Genomic DNA, 20,796 nt, shown 5'->3' with positions numbered 1-20,796 from the left:
TAGAGCGACAGCAGCGGCAGCACCGCCCTCCCCTGGCGCTGTCGCGATAGAGCCCCTGACTCTCGCACTGCGGCCGCTCCCTCGCACCGTGAGGTGTTAGCACCGCCCCGCCCGCAGGCGGTGCCGGTTGGCGGCGCTCCGCCGGGCCGGCAGGGGGCGTGGCGGCGGAAGCGACAGCGGCGGGGCCGGGCTGGGCTCGGTTGCGCCGGGCTCCGTGGTGCCGCCACAGGCCTCCCCGGCGCGGGCGGCAGCAGCAGCAGCAGCAGCAGCGGCAGGATGTCGGTGGCGGGGCTGAAGAAGCAGTTCTACAAAGCGAGCCAGGTAAGGGCCGGGGGGGGGCCTGGTGATCCCCCCCATACCGCAGTTATCCCCTCCCGGCATCCCGGTGCCGTGCTCGTCTCCCTCCCGGTGCCCGATGTTCCAACCCCCGCTCTTCCCGGTGCTCCCCGGCTTCCCGGAGCCATCCCGGGGCTCGAAGGGAAGCGGGAGGGTCCCTGGGTTTCGATGCCGGCGGTGCCCCAGGGCCACGGGGGTGTCATGCGGAGGGGGGACCCCAAGTAGCGGGGTCCAAACCCCCCCCCCCGGTGGTGGCAGGGCCGGGATTCCCTTTGGAACGGGGAAGGGGAGCGGGTTTTCGGGAGGAAAGCCCCGGGAGGAGGCGGCCGGGCCGCGTTTGCGGCCCCGTTAACGGCGGGTGGCTGCAGCCGGGCCTCGGGAAGCTCCCGCTTCCTGGAGAGCAGCGCCGGGAATGGGAAGCAGCATCGGGAAAGCGACCACGGCTCGATCCGCAAACGGGGGCTTGGTGGCACCCGAAAGGGAGGAGGGGGGAACGCGGCAGCTCGGGCTGTGGGAATGTGCTGCGAACGTGGTCCAGGAAGCTCCCTTCCCAGCAGCGAACACCGGCGTTACCGCTGGGAGCTTCCTTTCCCGCTGTGTCGGGAGCCAGCCCGGAATCCCGGCCTAAACTGAGGGGAAAACGCGGTTCCAGCCCCTCCGGGCTCAGCCCAGCTGCGTGCGTCGCCTCCTCCTCTTGGCCCTGCTTGGGAACACGCGTTCTGCTTCCCCCCGAAGCAGCAGAGCGCATTCCTGAAGGCATTCCGCCGCCCCCTTCCTTCGGATCCCTGCGCTCTAAGTGGGCTTTCCGACCCCTGCCATAGGGAAAAGCTGTGCTGGAAGCTGGCTGTGGGAGGGTGTTGCTGGCGTGGATGCGCTGTGCTGCTGGGGCACGGGCAATTAGAGGTGAAAGCTCATGGCTGAGTCAGGAGCAGCGCGGTTCCAAGAGCTAAGAGCATCCGAGCGCCCTATGGAGCCTCTCCTGGGAGGGTTTGTTGCAAAGAGGTGGGCTTGGGTCAGTGGTTTCCTTTGTTACCGGTGCCCTTTTGGGTGTTAAAAGGAACCTTTTGGGGTTATTGTGGGGGACATGAAACCCAGTGCAAGGAGAAGTCACTTGACGTCGCTTGCCCAAGTGGCCCACTCGCCTCCACTGAGCACTCAGGGTGTGTTCGTTGCAATAAGTGGCGGAGGTGTCTTTGCTGTTGCATTGGGACTGCATCAGCAGTTCTTTCGTGGCTCTCGTTGCCACGGGGCTCTGGGAGCTGATAGAACCCAAAGGAGCCGGGTTTGTGCTGGGGTTTCCCACCAGTACCCAGGAAGCTCCTGGCTCTGCAGGGCTGCGAGGGACAGGGCCCTCTTGCAGGTGCTGCCACCCCCTTCTCAGTGATGGGTGCATGGGTATCGGCTCCTTAGAGATGCTTTAACGTGAAGCTGGGAGTCACTGGTTCCACTTGGGCCGGTTTTCTCCTCTATTCCCTTCCCTTTCCACCCTCCTTCCCTTTTCCCTCCACCGGTCCCACTCCTCAGCCTCCCCTTGGCTCAGGGAGTCGAGGCTTAGTTAAGTTTTGGCTCTTCCAGCGCTCCCAGCCGCTGCCAAGAGCAAACATGTGGAAGATCTTTCCTAAAACGTTGTGTTTGCTTCCACGGCTGTTGTTAATTGAAGGCAAAGAGAGCCAGGAGCGAGGTCTGCGTGGAGCAGGGTCCTGCTGGAGCAGCAGGTTTGGGACCCCCCCATCTCCCTGCGTGACAAAGGGACCGGTCCAGCCTCCCTGGGAGGAGAAGGAGCAGGAGTTGGCTCTGTGCTGCCTGGGGAGGCACCCACACAACAGAGTCCCGCTGGCAAATGGAGCAGTGGCTGCGTGTGTCCCAACAGGTTCTGCTGGTTCACAGCAAACTGTGCTGCTGTGGAAAACAAGCTCACCCCAGGAAGGAGGAGGAACAGGAGCAGAAACAGCTCCGGTGTCCTGAGCAGGGAGGGAGATCCCTGTCTGCAGGTATTGGAGTGCCTGCTCCCAGGCTCCATCCAGCCTTGAGCCAGCAGCAGCCACTCGGGTGCACAGGGTCTGGGGTAGGAATGGCTCTGGGGAGACCCCCCACAGCCCTGATCCGGTTCTGGGGCAGCAGCACAAGAGGGACCTGGAGCTGCTGGAGTGAGGCCAGAGGAGGCCATGGAGCTGCTGCGAGGGCTGGAGCAGCTCTGCTCTGGAGCCAGGCTGAGAGAGCTGGGCTGGGGCAGCCTGGAGAAGAGAAGGCTCCTGAAGGGGAGACCTGAGAGCAGCTCCAGTGCCTAAAGGGGCTGCAGGAAACCTGGAGAGGGGCTTGGGACAAGGGCCTGTAGGGACAGGCCAAGGGGAATGGCTTGAACCTGCCCGAGGGGAGACTGAGCTGAGCTCTGAGGCAGAAGCTCTTCCCTGTGAGGGTGCTGAGGCGCTGGCACAGGGTGCCCAGAGAAGCTGTGGCTGCCCCATCCCTGGCAGTGCTCAAGGCCAGGTTGGACACAGGGGCTTGGAGCAAGCTGCTCCAGGGGAAGGGGTCCCTGCCCTGGCAGGGTTGGAGCTGGAGGAGCTTTAAGGTCCCTTCAACCCAAACCAGGCTGGGATTCTATGCAACCTCCCTGTTAAGCTCTGGACGTGGTGCCTGAGCTGCTGTGCCTGGGCCTGCTCTGAGCTCAGCCTCAGTGGGTTTGTACCAGCCCTTCGTGTTTATCACCTCTGCCTTGAAGGGACAAGCCTTAGGGCGGAGGCCGTGCTCCTGTGATAGGGGGGTGGTGACCTCGTCCCCTCCCTCAGTGCCAGCAGGACTGGGGTCGGGCAGCTCTTGGCAGCGCCAGGGCAGAAGCAGCAGAGCCTGTTTGGTCTGACACAAGCAGTGGTGCGTGGTGCCCTTACCCATAGCCTCCAGCAGTGTGGAATCACCCTGATCCCAGTGTGGCCGCTTTGGCTGCTGCCCCATGGATGTGGGGAGCCGGGGCTGCCCCTGTCTGCTCCGAGCAGCTGAAGCTCCATGGGGATGAGCTTGCTGGGCAGTGTCACCTCAGGGCTGCCGGGGCCCTTGGGGGACCCAGGACGTGTTCTGGTGTGCTGAGTGAGGGAAGGCAGCATTGCTGCCTGCAGCCAGGCTGGTGCTGCTGCCACCCCGGGCAGGATTAACGTGCTCCCAAAGCCTGTGCTAGGCCTGCCTGGGCTTAGGGACTGGGCGAGTGAGTGATGGCTCCGGGCCGGAGACACAGAGCAGGCTCCATGGTCCAGGAGCTGTTTGCCAAGGGGAGAAGTGAGTGCTGGTAGAGACTCCAAGCCCTCGACACACACACTCTGCTCCTGGCTTCGGTGGCTGCTCCTGAGGTTCTGGAGATGCTTTGGGGCATCAGTAACCACCATCAATAACCCTTTGCTTCCTGCCTGTCCCAAGAGCCTGGGATGTGCTCTGCAGCCTCCGAAGCCGCTTGAGGACCACGCAGTTCCCAAGCTCCTGAGCTTTCCAGGCAGTTGGTAATGCATCCTAAGAGCTCCCTTCCAGCAGGGAATGGCATCTGCTCCCAGGCTGAGGCAGTGGGATCTGCTCCCAGCCGTGCTGCACAGGGACAGGGATGCAGGCAGCAGTGGGCCATTTGTCCTCTGGTATTTTGGCCTTTGTGTCGTTTCCTCCTGTTCCCTTTATTTCCCTTTCCAGTGAGGTTTTTATCCTCCCTTTCCCAGGTGATGCCTTTTGACAGCTCCTGCTTTGCCTTTTCCTGAGGTTCGCTCAGTCCTCCTCGCATTGAGCTCTCTGGGGCTCTCTCTCATAGGCATGAGCTGCCTTTCCTCTCCCTGCCTTTGCTTTGCAGAGGGTTTGTGGGCACATCAAGGACGTACCGTGCAGCACAGGATCTCCCACTGGAAAAGAACTGGGAAGAGCAGCATGCGGGATAACCTTCCACATGGAATCCAAACCCACGAGGCCAGAGCTTGCCTGTGGGTGCCTCGTCTTGCTGCACATGGTTCCATTGTGCCCTCCAGCTCCAGCCCCACACACAAGGGGGGCAAGGACATCCCTCAGCAGTGGCATCACAACTTGAGGCTCATCTTGTCTTGAATCCTGCAGGATTCAAGGTGGAAGTGGGCCTGACCTGCTCCATGCGCGTTCCCAGAGCCAAGGAGAGAGGTGGGTGAAGCCCTGGGGGAGCCCTCGCTGGTGCTCTGGGGCTGAGCCCTCATCCAGCAGCCAAAGGAGGAACCAGGCACCCGAGGGTGGGGTTTAGGCGCTATTTTGGGCTCTGTTTGAGCTGTTCTGGTGCATTCTGCAGGCCCGTGCGGTGCCACCAGGAGCCGAGTCAGCGGCAGGGGCTGAGGGGCAGGAGGAGGTGGGGGAGAGGGTGCCATGGGGTAGTGGTGGCCTCAGCAGCGCTGCGGAAGGGTTGGGCTCCATGAGCTTCAAGGTGTTTTCCAGCCTGGTTGGAGCTGTGGTTCCGTGAGCCTGTGTCAGCAGAACCCCTGATGGAGGGCCTGGGCTGGAGCACGGTGCCTGAGGACCTGGGTGCTGCCTCAGGGGTGACTGCTGGAGCAGTTCTGAGCAGGGTTCAGCCAGGCTGGAGCTGCAGGCAGGGGGTGCCTCCTGGTTCTGCATCAGTTCCTTTAACTCGGCGTTTCTCCACCTTCCCAGATTGTTTTCCCAGGCACTGGGCTCAAAGAGCCAGAACTGGGATTCTTGGAAGGCAAAGGCACAAAACAGAGGTGGAAAACTCCATCTCTCCACGTGCTGCTCTGCTTGCTCCCGTTCCCCTCTGTGACATCCAGCAGGGAGAGTTCCCCGCTGGCAGGATCTGGGATGCAGGAAGGATGCTTCACTCCGGGCTGGAGGGGACGGTGCAGCGCTGCTCCTGCCTCTCCCTCTGCCTTGGGGCTTGCTGTCCAGCATGGTCTGTTGATCCCTCTTTGTGGGTGAAGCTTTGAGAGCAGCCAGTGCCAAGGGGGTGGTTTCTGGATGGGATGGAAGGAAATCCTTGCTCCCCCTGCTCCCTGCCAGTGCTTTCCTCCTGGGAAAGAGCAAACCAGGGAGGAGATCAGGCTGGCTTGTAACGCTGATTCATTTCTTTAGCACATTTTTCCTCCTTCTTTCTCTCCCCCATCCCTGCATATGCCAGTGCCTTTGCCAAGGCTCAGAGCCTCATCCAAGCCCTAGGTGGTAAAACGGGAATGCCTGTGCTGGGAGCAGGGCAGCTGCTCCTGAGAGACTGCAGAATTCCATTGGGAAAAAGCCAAACTGCAGCTGCTTCAGTGCCCCTTGGGGAGGGGATCTGTGTGCAGTGAGGGGTTACTGCTCGCAGAGGGCTCTCTTGGTCCTTCCCATCTCTTTAATGGCGATGGTTTAATCTCTTGAATGATGAAAGCATCAGCCTGAGCTGGGAGGTCAGTGCCCAGAGCTGCTGCAGGCAGGACTTCTCCCTCATAGCCAACCTGAACTTCCCCTGTGTCAGTCTGAACCCATCACCCCTTGTCCTGTCACTGCAGTCCCTGATGCAGAGCCCCTCTCCAGCATCCTTGCAGCCCCTTCAGACACTGGAGCTGCTCTGGGGTCTCCTCGCAGCTTCTCCTCTCCAGGCTGAACAGCCCCAGTGTTCTCAGCCTGGCTCCATGCAGGAGCTGCTCCAGGCCCTGAGCATCCTCATGGCCTCCTCTGGGCCTGCTCCAGCAGCTCCATGCCTGGTGCTGGGGACACCAGCACCGCACACAGGGCTGCAGGGGGTCCCAGCAGAGCTGAGCAGCTGGCGTGGAAGGGAAGGATCCGCACTGGTGGGGCTGGGAAAGCCCCAGAGCATCCCAAGCTTCTCCTCGCTGGCTGCAGTTTGCTGTGACCCAGGGCAGGATCTGCCTCCTCCTGGCCTCTCCCTGTTGGTCTAAAAGCCATAATTAATATCTTATTTTTAACCCAGTTTCCTCTTCCTCTTCCCCTCACCCCCACGGCCGCAGCAACGAGCCCAGGGCCTGCAGGTTCCTGTTGACAGGAAAGGGCCGTGGTTGGAGCGAGCTGCAGGGGTAAGCAGGGATCCAGCAGCCACATGGATGTGGGTTTGCTGCTAGTGCCAGGGGAGCTCTTCCATAAAGTGTCCCCATCTCCTGGGGGCACACAGGGTCCCCCTGCGGTGCTGGACCTGCCTCTTGCAGCAGATGGAGAGTCCATCAGGAGATGCTCTTACTTCCACAAGGAGCCCAAGGCATGTGCCATGTGCATTGTAGGCCATGTCTTATTAATGGAATTAGTCTTTTTGTCCTTCTTTGAAAGCCATTGGGAGCTTTAGGCTCTTCCTATCTCCTCCTACCTGGCTATTAATAAAGTTAATGATACTGGGACTGATGAGATTGCTTTTGTGCTCAGCCAAAAAGGGTGAGTTAAAGGCATCTCCATAATGAAAGTGTGTCTTTCAGGCAGCAGATAAAATTTGCATGATTCAAGCTTTAAAGGCCTTTTTCTAATGAGGAAAATGCTTCCTAATTCCCTCTAGTGCTTGAAAACCAGGCTCTATCTTCACATTGGCCCAGACTTGAGTCATCACTGAGCATTTATTAACCACTCTGTGCCCAGTCTGCTCTGGCTCTAGAGGAGCAGTGACACTTGAACCTAACCTCGTTAATTCATAAGGAAACAGGCAGGAGGATGGGGAGCAGTGACCTACATCTGGAGCAGATCCCCTGTGTCAGAGGTGCTGTTCCTGCTCCGTGCTGGAGCATTGCCAACACATCTTGTTTGCTGCTGATGTGTGTCTGTGCAGATGCTGCTGCGTGGCCTTAGGGGCACTGGGCAGGCACAGAGCTGGAGCGCCAGATGTTGCTGCAGCTATTGCCATAGGAAAGCTCCTCCTGGTTGTGTTGGGTGGGGATAACGTGATCCAAACAGATTCCTGCTCCACTCACTGCTCCGGCTGCAGGGTAGAGACAAGAGCATCGCCTGCAGGGGACGAGCAGCCTGCAAAGTGCTGGGGAGGATTCTTTCCCCTTTAAACCATTCAGAAATGAGTGTTAACAAGTGTGAATGAGGGGCAGGGAGAGAAAAATGGGCTCAGCAGCATCTTGCATGGGCTGGACGTGTGACAGAGTACCTGGATATGGGAAGGCCCCTGAACCTGAACTGATGGAGGAGCAGGGGCTTGATCTGGTGCAAGGGTTGCTCCCAGCGCTTAGGGATGTCTGTGCCCTGATTCCCACTCTCCTTTTCCTTAGGATGCTGTGCTCCGCTCCGATAGGCACAAAGCTTTTCCTAGTATTCAAATTAACAAGGAGAATGTGTTTATAGTGTTCCCAATGATTCCTTTCCCTCTTTGATGTCTGTGTACACTGAGATAGCGCTGCCTTTGCTTGGCCAACACTGTCTGTGTTAAACGTGCTCTGCATGGGGCTCTGCCCACTCCAAGCCAGGAGGAGGGTTTTGCCTTCCCTTTGATGGAGCTGAGCTCCTGCCTGAGCTCAGCAGCTGGTTTGATGTCCTTTCTGTGTGTTAACGTGCCTGGAGCTCAGCTGGACTCCTTCCTGAACCCGTTAATGCTCCCTGCCACCCAAACCCCCCCGCAGCCATGGCTGAGCTGCTGAGGTGAGAGCTCTGTGTCCCGTCAGCCTCCCTTGGTGCTGCACAGGCAGAGGTTCTTCTGCATCCCCAGTTCCTCCATAGGAAGGGTTGATGGAGGTGGTTCTGCCCCTCTGCTCTCGTGAGACCCCCCCTGCAGCACTGGGTGCAGTTGTGGTGTCCCCAGCTTGGCTGCCCCATCCCTGGCAGTGCTCAAGGCCAGGTTGGACACAGGGGCTTGGAGCAAGCTGCTCCAGTGGAAGGGGTCCCTGCCCTGGCAGGGTTGGAGCTGGAGGAGCTTTAAGGGCTCTTCCAACCCCAAACCATTCCCTGTTCTGTGACCTCATGAGCAGCTCCGAGGGTCCAGGCCGAGGAGCTGCTGGTCTGTTCCCTGGGGCTGCAGAGCTGGGGTGGAGCTGCTCAGGAATGCTGGCTCAGCAGCAATGCACCAGCCAGGCCCTGATTCACTGGGGCTCTCCCAGATAGGACATAGGGAGGTTGAGCAGGAAACGTGGATACAAGGCAAACATTCCACGTTTCCCCTCGGTTGCATGGACTTCCTCTGCAGGGCTGCATCGCTGCGAGGGGGTGAGGAGAAGGCGCTGCTGGGACAGGAGCTGCTGCCTTCCCTTACGGGGTTTTGTTTTCCCTTTATTTGACCCAATTCCTTTTATTTGCTTTTTTCCAGCTCAGTAGAAATTGTCTCATTTGGAGCAGAGCGAGGAGGAGCTGAGGATAGGAGAAAATGGGATGCAAGTGGTGCTGCTGCCTGTTGGGAGGTGCCCCCTTCCCTGTAGCAAGAACATTTCCCGGGTCTCCCTGTGGTGAGAGCTGACTGTTCACAGAACCCCAGCCTGGTTTGGGTTGAAGGGACCTTAAAGCTCCTCCAGCTCCAACCCGTGCCAGGGCAGGGACCCCTTCCACTGGAGCAGCTTGCTCCAAGCCCCTGTGTCCAACCTGGCCTTGAGCACTGCCAGGGATGGGGCAGCCACAGCTTCTCTGGGCACCCTGTGCCAGCGCCTCAGCACCCTCACAGGGAAGAGCTTCTGCCTTATCTCCAGCCTGAGCTTCCCCTGTTTCAGTCTGAACCCATCACCCCTTGTCCTATGGCTGCAGTCCCTGATGCAGAGCCCCTCTCCAGCATCCTTGTAGCCCCCTTCAGACACTGGAGCTGCTCTGAGGTCTCCAGGCAGGTTCTCGTCTCCAGGCTGAGCAGCCCCAGTGTCCTCAGCCTGGCTCCATGCAGGAGGTGAGCACAAAGCCTCCTGAACAGGGGTCACCACCAGGATTTTAGGGCCTGTCCCACTAGAGCCAGGACAGGAGCACAGGGGCAGCGGCCGCCCTGCAGTGCAGATGTGTGCCCTTCGCTGGCCCCAGCTCTGCCGCTGTCCCCTGCTGCCTGCTGCTTAAGTTACTGCTTTAATTCATGCTGTCCCCATTCCTCTGAGCCCGTCTGCAGAGGGAGGCGAGTCATTTGATAGCCCTGGAGATGGGGCTTTGACAAGTGGCTGCCCAGCAAGCAGCAGCTCTCTCTGTGCGGGTTCTATGTGATACCATTCCAGGCTGAGGTCACTGTGAAGGCTTGCTGCCTGGGAGGGAGGGAGGGGAAGGAGCTCCTCGGTGTTCTGTCGTGGTTGGAGAGCTCACCTCAATCTCCCCTCTGGCAGCTCAGGGGAAAGAAGAACAGGGATGTAAGGAAATAAGGGAAAGAAAGCTGAGGAGCAGGTGGAAGGTTGGATCCCAGGGTAAAAACCCCCCCATGGGCTAGGTAGCAGGGAGCTGAGGCAGCTCAGGTTGGGTCAGTGGTGGGGCTGATGCTCCTCTGCTGTTCCTCTGCCTCTGCTCGGCCCCACGGCCCAGTGGGGATGTGAGCAGCTGAGTCCCATCCTCCTGCTGGTTTGAGCTCTGCTGCTCACTGAGCAGATCACTGCTGGCTCTTTCCTCTTCCAGCACTCGTTGTCTTCTCTCCTTAGGGTGGCAGCTTTGGGGGCAGAAAGCCCATTCCATGCACCAGGGCCCCGGAGCTGCTGGGTGCCCCCGGTGCCTGTTTGCAGCACAGGGATGTGCTGGTGGGAATCGTCCATCCCCTCTTCTGCAACACAGACACTCAGATTTGTTCCCTTCTCCTCCAGGTAGGTCAGGAGATGCCCACAGTAGCGTGTGGCTGTGCTGAGCTCTCCACCAGGGGCATCTGCTGCCTCCCTGCACAGCGATGCCTCCCGTTTGTCACTGGGAAAGGGAGAAAGAAGCCTCAGAGGAGGCCCCGTGCTCTGGATCCCAGCGGTGTCTGCAGCACTTCCAGCCCTGCCAGCGTTCCAAGCCTTGCGCCAGGAGGGTGACAATTAACTTGTAATGGGACACTTGGGTCCGGGCAGCTCAGCATGGAGACACCTCCCAGCACAAGCTGGTTCTGCAGGGAGCCTCTGGGTGCTGGGGACAGAGCTGTGGGTGCTTGGGGTGTTCTCCATCGCTGACGCTGGACTCAGCGCTGCTGAGCTCCTGCCTCTGCCAGCCATGGAGTCATGGAGTCATGGAATCCCAGCCTGGGCTGGCTTGGAAGGGCCCTTAAGGCTTCATCATCGCAGTGCAAGGGGCAGCTCCATGGAGCCAATGTGACAATTGTCTCTGTTGCCTCCTGTGTGTTTCAGCTTCAATAGATGGGTGCTAAATGGGTTCATCCCTCGGTGCAGAGCCCAAAGCCACCTCCCAACGTGCTCTGTTGTGGCTGCCCCATCCCTGGCAGTGCTCAAGGCCAGGTTGGACACAGGGGCTTGGAGCAAGCTGCTCCAGGGGAAGGGGTCCCTGCCCTGGCAGGGGTTGGAGCTGGAGGAGCTTTAAGGTCCCTTCAACCCAAACCATTCCTTGATTCTATGAAGCTGGGCACGAGTGATCCCAGTGAGCCCTGGCTTTCCTCAGCTGCTTCTTGTGCATGTCTCTACTGGACTCGTGTGTTCCCCTCTTTGTCTGTGGGTTAAATGAGTTCCAGCATCTTCTTTCATTACTTTGTGGGCTGGTTTTTTCCACTGGACTTGCTCTTTCCTGCTGCAGGAGCCGGGCAGAGCCTTGGTGGTTTTGCTCCTCCGTAGGGATTTGTTTTGCCAAGGGAGAGGGCGAGGGTGGCAGGGAGGATACAGTTCGCCTTCTCTTAGGAATGCAGGGCTGTGGCCTGTTTGAGGTGCTCTAAACGGAGCTGACTCTGCTGTGGGAGTAGCAAGCAAGCTGTAAAGAACCTCACTGGGTTTTGTGTTTGTCTCGGGGGGGGGTGTGTGGGGTGGAGGCTGCAGGACTTCGGGATAATTCCCCATTTGGAAGGATTTAAAGGCTGAAGAGCAGAATGGAAAAGGCAGGGATGTGGAGCCCTATGGGAAAGCTGGTGTTCAGCAGCAGAGGATGTGTTTGGGCAGACTGGTACCCGTCAGCTTCGTGTGCAGATCCCCAGTGGGGTCCAGCAAGGGAAGGAGCCTCGGGTTCCCCCTTTTGCTGCAAGTTATCCTGGGGCTGAAGGGATGAGGTGAAGGAGCCGTGGGGTTGAGGAGGGATGCACGGGAGCCCTCCCCTGCTCCTCTCCCACTCCCAGCTGGAGCAAGGAGCCCTCTTCCTGGCGCCCTTCTTCCCTCTCTGCACACATCCCAGTGCTGCCTCTCCCCGAGCCGCCCTCCTGCTGCACTGCCTCTGCACAATGGGGCTTTCATTCCCCGCAGCCCTCCGGTGGGCTCCGGGCAGCACGGGGAGGGAGCAGGAGCCCCCCTGAGCCCCTGCTCTGGGAAGGGAAGCAGCAGAGGATGCAAAGCGTGGCTTGGGAGCAGCCCTCTGGGGGGTGTGGGTCTCATCCCTTGGGATCAGCTCTCTGTGGCTGGAGCAGGCTGGATGGGGTGCTCTGGGTGATGCTCTGTGATGGGAGCGGGCACAGCACCAGAGCCCATGGGTCCCGTGCACCTCCCCACTGCCTGACCTCAGCTCGGAGCTATCTAGGGCACATGGGGACTGCCAGCGTCCCTGTAATTAACCAGGGATGGGAAGTGAGGGGTTGATTCCTGCCTCCTCCGCTGGCGCTCACGTGTGCCTGAGCCCTGTTCCTGCCCTGCTGAGCTCTGGTGGGTGCCAGGTAACAGCCACCCATTGCAGGGCAGTCCTGAGCCTCGCTGGGCCGTGACGCCCAGCGCTAGCACCAGGGCTTTGCTCTGCCACTGCCCTGCTTCAGGGGGTTGGGTTCAACCCCTCGGGGTGTCCCCTGCCAGCAGGGCACCAGAGCCTTGTTCTCACCTCCCACCCCGCTTCAGAGGGCTGAGTCACTGACCTGGGTTAATGATTGACTTGCGTGCCTTGCCTTGCGCACCCTCACATCTGCCCCGGTTCCAAGGGGCTGTGTCCCCAGCTGGATGAAGATGGGCAAACCCTGCCTCTTCCCTGGAGGAGGCTGCGCACCACCAGCGTGTCAGCAGCCATCCCAGCGCTCACCCAAGGTGTCCAGGCTGGACACCCCAGCAGCGTGTGGCTGCCTCCTTCCCCCTGCTCCTGCAAGCAAAGGGCTCCCGAGGTTCCCGGTGAGCTGAATGCTTCCCTGGGAAAGGCAGCCCCTGCTTGCAGCCTGCCCAGGCTCCCTGCAGGCAGCAGGGCGCGAGGTGGCACTTGGGAGCTTGATCCCACTCCCGTTGGGAAGCTCGAGGTTCAACAAGGGCTGCTCCTGGCTCGTGCCTCGACGTGCACTGGGGGGAAGCTGCGGGACTTTGTCTTCCTGCCTGACTGGGGTGGGAGCGTGGGGATGGGGATGGAGCTGGTGCGGATGGCACGGTCCCTCCTGAGATGAGACCTCCCGCTTTAATCAGAGCCAGCAGCAGAGAACCTCCATCTCATTCCTCCCCAGCAGGGCACCAGCAGCAGGCCTTGGGTGTCAAAAGGAGGATTAAATCAGGCTGAAGGGGGGGGTTCTTACCCCCTTCCCATCCCTCTGCCCCAGAGAGGAGGGTGTTCAAGCCTCCCAAATCACTGCGGTGCTCAGTGCCTCGAGGCCAGGTTGGACACAGGGGCTTGGAGCAAGCTGCTCCAGTGGAAGGGGTCCCTGCCCTGGCAGGGATTGGAACTGGAGGAGCTTTAAGGTCCCTTCAACCCAAACCATTCCATGGTTCCCTAAAAGGTTTCCTCCCCGAGTTTCCTCAAAAGAAACCAGGAACCACGATATCCCCGTGGGAGCAGGATTCCAGAGGAAAAAAGCCATGATAAAATCAGGTATTTGATGTTGAAGTAAACAGCCCTGCATTGTTCATCCCGACTGGAGGTTTGACTGCAAACACCACAGATCCTGGCACCGAGTGCCTGGGAGCCAGCACTTGCTTCCTGCACCTCTTCTGATCTCTCTGTGGGCAGCCTGATGTCCACTTGGACCAGTCTGGAGCAGGATGAGCTCTCCTTTGGGCTGGTGTGTGCTGCAGGCGTGGGGCTGGGAAGGACACGTTGGGTTGGGTTGGGTTTAACAAAGCCCTTGTCCTCTTTGAGCTTGGGCAGGGGGATGGTGAGGTTTGGAGCAAGTGGCATCGCCCCTTAACCCTGGCTTTAGAGCAGGCCTCAGAGACGCTCTGATGGATGGATTCAAACCCTTCTGCACCTCTCTGTATCCTCCACTTCCAAAGAATCCCGGCCCAGATCCCGAGCTCCTCCTGCATTCCCCTCGCAGGGATGGTCCAGGGCTCTGGGAGGCCCCTGCTCCTGTGCTGGCTGCTCTGAGCACTCTGCTCATTCCCTCTTTACTTGCATCTTGCCATGTGTGAAACCAGAGCCTTGGCTCCCAATGGAGTCGAGAGATGATTCTGCTGCTGGGGTTTTCCAGCCAGCGCTGGAGCTGGGAGGAAGGGAAGGAGCTCCTGCAGGTTCTGGTGGGTGAGGAGTACCCTGACTCAGGCGTGCACTGGGAGGGGAGGGATGCTCCCAGTGGGAGCGGGGCAGGGTTAGCAAAGAGCCCCATCTTTCTGGTGTGTTTTGAGCTGTTCCTGCCGCCTCCTTTCCCTTGCAGGTGCCCTCTGGACCCTCTCTGTCCCGGAGTCACTCCTCGAGCTGCAAGGAGCTGTGGGCAGTTGGTACCGTGCCTGATCCCTTCTCCCGTGTTCTTTCTCTGCAGCTGGTCAGTGAGAAGGTTGGAGGGGCCGAAGGGACCAAGCTCGACGATGACTTCAAGGAGATGGAAAAGGTGAGTAGGGAACAAGAGAGAGGTTCTGCAGGCACCCAGGTAACTCCTCTGTGAGCCTGCCAAAGCCCCGAGCTGCTCCTCACTGCTGCTGGGTCTCCTTGTCCTCCCTGCAGAAAGTGGACCTGACCAGCAAGGCAGTTACAGAAGTACTGACCAGAACAATAGAGTACCTCCAGCCAAACCCAGGTGAGTGCCTGCACCTCTCTGGGCCCCTTCCCTTTGCCACAGGGTTCCAGGGCAAGAGGCAGAGAGGGAAGAGAGCCACCAGAGGGAACCTTTTCCCCTTAGACCTGCAGAGGTGCTGGAGGGGACCTGTTTTACCTGGGCTATCCAGGAAGATCAGCATCTCTGGGCTGGGAAGGGCTGGCTGGCTCTGCAGGCATCACCGCTGGAGCCTGCTGCACTGCGTGCTTCCAGCCAGCTCCTTCAGAGCACGCCGGGGACTATGGCAGGGCTGGGGAACTCCTTTGGCCTCGGTGCTGAGCGCTGGGGAGCTATTTTTGCTCTCTTGGAAAGGAATCCTCTCTTTTCCATCGTGAACAATGTCTGGGAGCTGCAGGCAATGGCGCTTCTTGGCTTTGGGTGTAGCTTGAAACCCAAACCTGCTGGCAGCAGCCAGCAGCCTCTGGCAAGCACAGGGAGCTGCAACCACGGCCGTGGCTGTTTGTGTGCCAGCTTCCAGGGCCAAGCTGACCATGCTGAACACCATGTCCAAGATCCGCGGGCAGGTGAAGAACCCCGGCTACCCGCAGTCGGAGGGGCTGCTGGGGGAGAGCATGATCCGGTACGGCAAGGAGCTGGGCGAGGACTCCAACTTCGGTGAGTGCCCATGTGCATGGGGCTCCCTTGCTCTGTGCCAGGCTCAGAGGCTTGCTCCAGAGAGGAGCGGGGGGCACTGGGTGGCCAGCACCCACTGGGCTCTCTCTGACTGACTGACCCCTTCCTCTTCCTCTTCCTCCTCCCTTCTCCCCCCCCGGCAGGCGATGCGCTGCTGGATGCTGGTGAATCCATGAAGCGCTTGGCTGAGGTGAAGGACTCGCTGGATATTGAAGTCAAACAGAATTTCATTGATCCCCTCCAGAACCTGTGTGACAAAGACCTCAAGGAGATCCAGGTAACGCTGCCACGGGTCGCTCTGCTCCTCAGCTCTCTTGTTGCTCGCCTCTTCTGGCTGTTAGCACATCCAACACTGTCTGTCATGGTGAGGACCAAGGACTCACAGGGGCAGCAGGTTCCCTGCACTGTGTGTGCTGTCTCTCTCCACACTCACCACTATTCCGTCCCTGCTCAGCGCTGCTGCTGCTTCTGAGCAGCTCCTAAGGCTGCACTTGGGTGGTTCTTCACTCCCTGGTTTATGGAGGGTACATCCCAACCTGTGTTCTGGCCTTGCTGAATTTGGTTCTTTGTGCTGGGAGCTCCCGGCCCCGTTGCACTGGTGCTGCCTGGCATTATCCTGCACAGTGTTCTTTACAGCTCTTGGCTCTGTTCTGTCAGGAGCCTGGATGCTGTAACACAACCTCCAAGCTAGGACCAGGGAAGCCCTCTGGGTCTCTCATGCAGCATCCCAAGCAGGTGTCTCACTGGGGAGACGTGGAGCTTGGTAGCTGCTGTGTGCTGCCACAGAGACAAGTCTGTGCAAAGCACAGCCAGGCTTTGCAATAGGATTCACCCCAACCTGTGCAGCACCAGGCAGCTCTCTCAAGTGCGTTTTCACTTCGAGCTGCCCCAGATGGGAGCTGCCAGCTCCTGTTGCAGGACTTACCGGTGCTCCAGTTCTGTGGAATGGAAACAGCCCTGCCCTGAGCGCTTGGGATGCAGGGCCCAGAGCCTGCCTCCCAGTTCCTCACCTCCAGGCGTCCCCCCAGCTCTGGGCAAGTGCAAGTGGCACTGGAGCTCCTCGCCATGCAGAGGGGTTTGAAGGGGAGCACTCCCTGCCCTGCTCTCCTCCAGCTCTCACTGGAAGGAGGTGAAATGATCTCCATTTGTTGAGGGCTCAGTGCAAAGCCCCTGCAGCCACAGCAGTCAGACCTCTGCCAGGCGGGGCTGGGACCACTCCTCCCTGCCTTGCAGCTCTCCGGGGCCTCTGCACCCTCTGGGAGCTGCAGGAGCTGTGCTCTGGGGTCAGCTCTGGGAGGCCTGAACCTGGCCGGTAACCAGAGCTGCCTGCCCAGCAGCAGAGCTCGGCTGCTCCCAGCCCCTGCCTTTGCTTCTGTGCCTTCACTGTTGATCCCCACCTGCTCCCAGCACCACCTCAAGAAGCTGGAAGGGAGGCGCCTGGACTTTGACTACAAGAAGAAGCGGCAGGGCAAAATCCCCGATGAGGAGCTCCGGCAGGCCATGGAGAAGTTTGAGGAGTCCAAGGAAGTAGCAGAGACCAGCATGCACAACCTCCTAGAAACTGATGTGAGTGCACGGGGGAGCTGCGTGCTCCTGTGCACACGAGGGTGGGATCTCCCCAGGGGGACACAGGGTAAAGGGATGCTCGTTTCCACTCTCATTTGTGCAGGTGTGGGTTTGCTCTCTAAGCCAGCTCTGAGGGCCCAGCACATGGCTTTGCTGGCCTCTTGTCCCTTTGGAAGCCTCTCTTCCTGATGAGGCTCTTGGCCAGGGGAGAGGCTGTGGCTTGTGTCTTCAGTGGGGCTGGGCAGGTAAAGCAGGTTACTTGGGAAGGGTTTGAGGCCAGAGAGCAGCAGGAGCTGCCCAGGCTGAGGCTTGGCCGTGCCTGAGCTCTGCTGTGTGGAATCACAGCCCTCTCGTCCTGTCCCGGGGGGCTCAGTGGGGTCTCAGCCCCCATGTGCAGTGCAGAGGCTCCTGGCACCCGGAGCTCATGCTCTGCTGTGGTTCCTCAGATCGAGCAGGTGAGCCAGCTCTCAGCCCTGGTGGATGCTCAGCTGGATTACCACCGCCAGGCAGTGCAGATCCTGGACGAGCTCGCCGAGAAGCTCAAGCGCAGGTGAGTGCTGGGGGCACCAAAGCCCTGTCTGTGATCCCTGACCCTCCCTCTGAAACAGGGCTTGGAAGGGACCTTAAAGCTCCTCCAGCTCCAACCCCTGCCAGGGCAGGGACCCCTTCCACTGGAGCAGCTTGCTCCAAGCCCCTGTGTCCAACCTGGCCTTGAGCACTGCCAGGGATGGGGCAGCCACAGCTTCTCTGGGCACCCTGTGCCAGCGCCTCAGCACCCTCCCAGGGAAGAGCTTCTGCCTCAGAGCTCAGCTCAGTCTCCCCTCGGGCAGGTTCAAGCCATTCCCCTTGCCCTGTCCCTACAGGCCCTTGTCCCAAGCCCCTCTCCAGGTTTCCTGCAGCCCCTTGAGGCACTGGAGCTGCTCTAAGGGCTCTGTCCCCTGGTGTTAAAGCCGCTGGAGCTTCAGTCCAGAGCTCCTGCAGGCTGCACAAGCTGCTTTCAATGCCAGGAGCACTGTGACATCTGAAACAAACCCTCGGTGCTCGTGCCATGGGCACTGGGCTGAGCCCTGCCTGAACCAGGCTGTGCTGCTCCCAAGGAGGCTGGAGTGGAACATGACGAGGGTGGAGAAGGGTGAATCCCCTTCGTGCCAGGCCTTGGCTCCTGGCACTGTGGGCGTTGATGCTTTCGGCCCAGCCCAGCTGGAGTCAGAGGCTCCATCATGCCCTTGAGCACATGGCTCAGGTGTCCCAGGCTGCACATACCTGTCACCTGCTGTCACCGGGGCTGCCTCGCCTGCAGCCTTTGTGCCATCGGTTCCCTTGTGATTAGGGAGGGTTCCTGGGCAGTGGCCATCGCTGTGGCTCAGAAGGGTCCGTGGCAAGAGCTCCCGGGTGCTCTGAGGACCAGAGCTGAATGCAGGGGATGATGGGGTGGCCATGGGGTGGTGGAAGGGCACCAACACCACGTCCTTAAGGGCAGGCATCTGTGTGCCTGCCACCAGGCCCCTCTGTTGCCAGCAGGCCCTGCTCTCCCTCTGTAACAGAGCCCAGCAGTGATGCTCTCGGTGCTCTGCCTCCCTGAGCAAGCATCTCCCTGCTCCCTGCGGGGAAGGGGAGGCGGCTCCACTGAGGCTCCCTGCGGAGCCCGGTGCAGGGGGCCGGGGCCAGGGCAGCCCCTCCTCGGGGCGCTGCTGAGCGGAGCCTGGCTCCGGTTTGAAGGCGGAGCTGGGAGGACCCGGCCGAGGGGAGCTTCCCAAGTGCAGCTCGAGTGGCCCCTGCTGGCCTGCGCTGGCCCCGGAGCAGAGCCCGGCCCGTGCGGCCCTCGCTGAGGGCAAGGTCCCAGGCCCTGGGCTGGAGCCACCCTGAGCACAAGAGCCTTGTGCAGGTTCCTGTCCCCAGAGCCCTGTAGCCCGCCCCTCGCCGGTCCCATCACACTGATCCCCATCTCGGGTTATCCCGTTCCTTCCTGCAGGATGAGGGAGGCCTCCTCGCGTCCCAAGCGGGAATACAAGCCCAAACCCAGGGAGCCGTACGACTTTGCAGACACTGACCAGTCCAACGGGGGCTTCTCCTGCAATCCTGCCCCCAAAGTCTCAGGTAAAGCTGTCCCATGGCTGTGCACACCCCGCTGCCTCTGGAGGGCACCCACTGTGCCTGGGAGTGAGGTTCCTGGCTGTACCCGCACAGGCTGGAGGCTCTGTCAGTGCCTCTGCACTGGGGCTCTTCTCTCCTGGGCCCAGCCTTTGTTAGGTTGGCTTTGGGGATGCCTCCAGGTTTGCCTGGGGGTCTCCAGCCCGGTGCTGCCCAGTCAGGTGGCAGCCAGGAAAGCTGAGGCATCTCTTGCTCCCTCCCCGTCTTCCATCGCTGCCTTCATCCCTCCCTGGTCCCAGCGGTACAGGCGGGCTCCTAACACAGCATGTGGGCTGCTGTTTGCCCTAACAGCTCCTCCCTCTGGGCCCTGCCTTTCCCTCTGCCACTTCACCTGGTTTAAGCATGTCTCTTTTTGTTTGGAAGCAGCTTCCTCCTCTTTCCGGTCCGACAAGCCGTCCCGGGCCTCCGTCAGGAGTATCCGTGAGTGTCCTCCCTGTGCACTGCATGTGTGGGACCGTCTCTCCCCATCCCTCCTCGTTCCTCCTGCCCTGCTGCTGCTGCTGCTGCTTGGAGCTGCTGCTACCCCTGTGCTGAGCCCCACAGGAAACCAGCACCGTTAGACTGGGACTGAGCCCCCCAAGCTGGGGGCTCTGCTCACCTGCAGGAGTTAGAGCAGCTCCCATCAGCCAGGCTTGTCCTGCCTGAGCCCGCAGGGAGCAGAGCCTCTGTTGGGGTTGTGAGCACCCAGCCTGGATCCCTCCCCCTCCTGCCCATGCTGCCCATCCGTACCCACTGTGGGAGCTGGAGGGAGCAGGTAGAGCCTCGGCACACGGAGCCCATCCCGTGCTCTATGGTGCCAGCAAGGAGCCTCGGAGGGGCTGTGGGGTGATGCGGGGTCTGTGGGGCAGAGCCGTCGTGGTGGGGCAGGCTTGGGGTGGAGCAGCACGGGGCCAGGAGGACTTGGGGGCCTGGTGCAGGGAAGCGCTGTGGTGGTGGGACCAGGCTGGTGCTGTGGAGGTTGTCTCTAAGCCACTGGCTTGGCTGCTGCTTGGGGGGTTTGGAGTTCCCTTCAGTGCTGGGGCTGTTCCACAGGGATGTGCTGGCTCTGCCCCTCGCCCTGCTGTGCGCACCGAGCCCCAGGGCAATGGGGAGGGACTGGGGGCTCTCTGTTAGCTCAGTCCCTCCTCAGTGGGACCCCGACACCCAGAGCCCATCCCCGAAGGTCAGGGCAGGGCAGAGCAAGCGGCAGCTTTCCCTTTGCAGGCTGCTTAAACCATGGGGCTGGGATGGGGAAGGAGCCTGGGGTTTGCTCCCCACTCCTGGGGGTCTCAGCACTGAGCTGGATCTGAAACCCTGCACCAGGGGGGAGTCACAGAGGGACCCCCAGGGTCCTGCTCCACCGCGCACCCATGCCTGATAACCCCATTGTCAAGGGCTGGAGTGCACAGAGGGCTTGAACCTGCCCGAGGGGAGACTGAGCTGAGCTCTGAGGCAGAAGCTCTTCCCTGTGAGGGTGCTGAGGCGCTGGCACAGGGTGCCCAGAGAAGCTGTGGCTGCCCCATCCCTGGCAGTGCTCAAGGCCAGGTTGGACACAGGGGCTTGGAGCAAGCTGCTCCAGTGGAAGGGGTCCCTGCCCTGGCAGGGGTTGGGGCTGGAGGAGCTTTAAGCTCCCTTGATCCCAACCCAGGCTGGGACCCTCCCATCCCCGGAGCACCCCGGTGCGGTTCCACCGCCTGGTTCCCAGTGAGGAGCTGGGTTCGGGTGCTGGAGGCGGGGCTGCGCTGGGAGGAGCTGGAGAGCAGAGGGCAGCGGTGAACCCCGGTCCGGCCGGGCCTGGCCATGGCGGGGGCTGCATCCGGAGGGGCAGGAGCCCCCCTCCCGGTCCCTGCTCACCGCAGCCCCCGTTCCCCGCAGCGCCCCTGGACCAGCCCTGCTGCAAGGCTCTCTACGACTTCGAGCCCGAGAACGACGGCGAGCTGGGCTTCAAGGAGGGCGACATCATCACCCTCACCAACCAGATCGACGAGAACTGGTACGAGGGGATGCTCAGCGGCCACTCCGGCTTCTTCCCCCTCAACTACGTGGAGGTGCTGGTGCCGCTGCCGCAGTGAGCGGCGCCCGTCCCAGCTCCATCCCTGCGGCTGCGGCGGCACCGGGGGGCAGAGGGGCGCCGGGGCCAGGCCCCCCCCGGATCCGCTGTTCCTCGCTCCTGGTGCTCGACCGTCGGTACTCTGCGCCCCCCAGGATCGGCACTG

At 60.8% G+C, this 20,796-nt stretch overlaps 1 protein-coding gene across 3 annotated transcripts; it reads left to right on the top strand.

Moving 5' to 3' along the window:
• Window positions 1-183: 183 nt before the first annotated feature.
• SH3GL1 (SH3 domain containing GRB2 like 1, endophilin A2) lies at window positions 184-20,654 on the top strand. 3 transcript variants are annotated; one of them, XM_061355814.1, is made up of 10 exons: window positions 184-321; window positions 13,979-14,047; window positions 14,161-14,233; window positions 14,723-14,866; window positions 15,028-15,161; window positions 16,292-16,450; window positions 16,897-17,000; window positions 18,423-18,547; window positions 18,965-19,021; window positions 20,456-20,654. In XM_061355814.1, exons 1-10 carry the CDS (start codon window positions 277-279, stop codon window positions 20,650-20,652), a joined length of 1,107 nt encoding a protein of 368 aa, XP_061211798.1. In that variant the 5' UTR covers window positions 184-276; the 3' UTR covers window positions 20,653-20,654. The 3 variants fall into 3 exon arrangements, with proteins under 3 accessions (XP_061211798.1, XP_061211800.1, XP_061211799.1); XM_061355815.1 differs by having other exon boundaries at window positions 195-321; window positions 18,968-19,021; XM_061355816.1 differs by lacking the exon at window positions 18,965-19,021 and having other exon boundaries at window positions 188-321.
• Window positions 20,655-20,796: the final 142 nt, after the last annotated feature.

Source organism: Neopsephotus bourkii, unplaced genomic scaffold (genome assembly GCF_033783945.1).
Source record: "Neopsephotus bourkii isolate Nb327-2 ecotype Australia unplaced genomic scaffold, CSIRO-AGI_Nbou_v1 NB_838, whole genome shotgun sequence".
Lineage (NCBI taxonomy): Eukaryota > Metazoa > Chordata > Aves > Psittaciformes > Psittacidae > Neopsephotus > Neopsephotus bourkii.
Note: the sequence above shows the minus strand (reverse complement) of the source record. Positions and strands in the feature narration are given on the sequence as shown.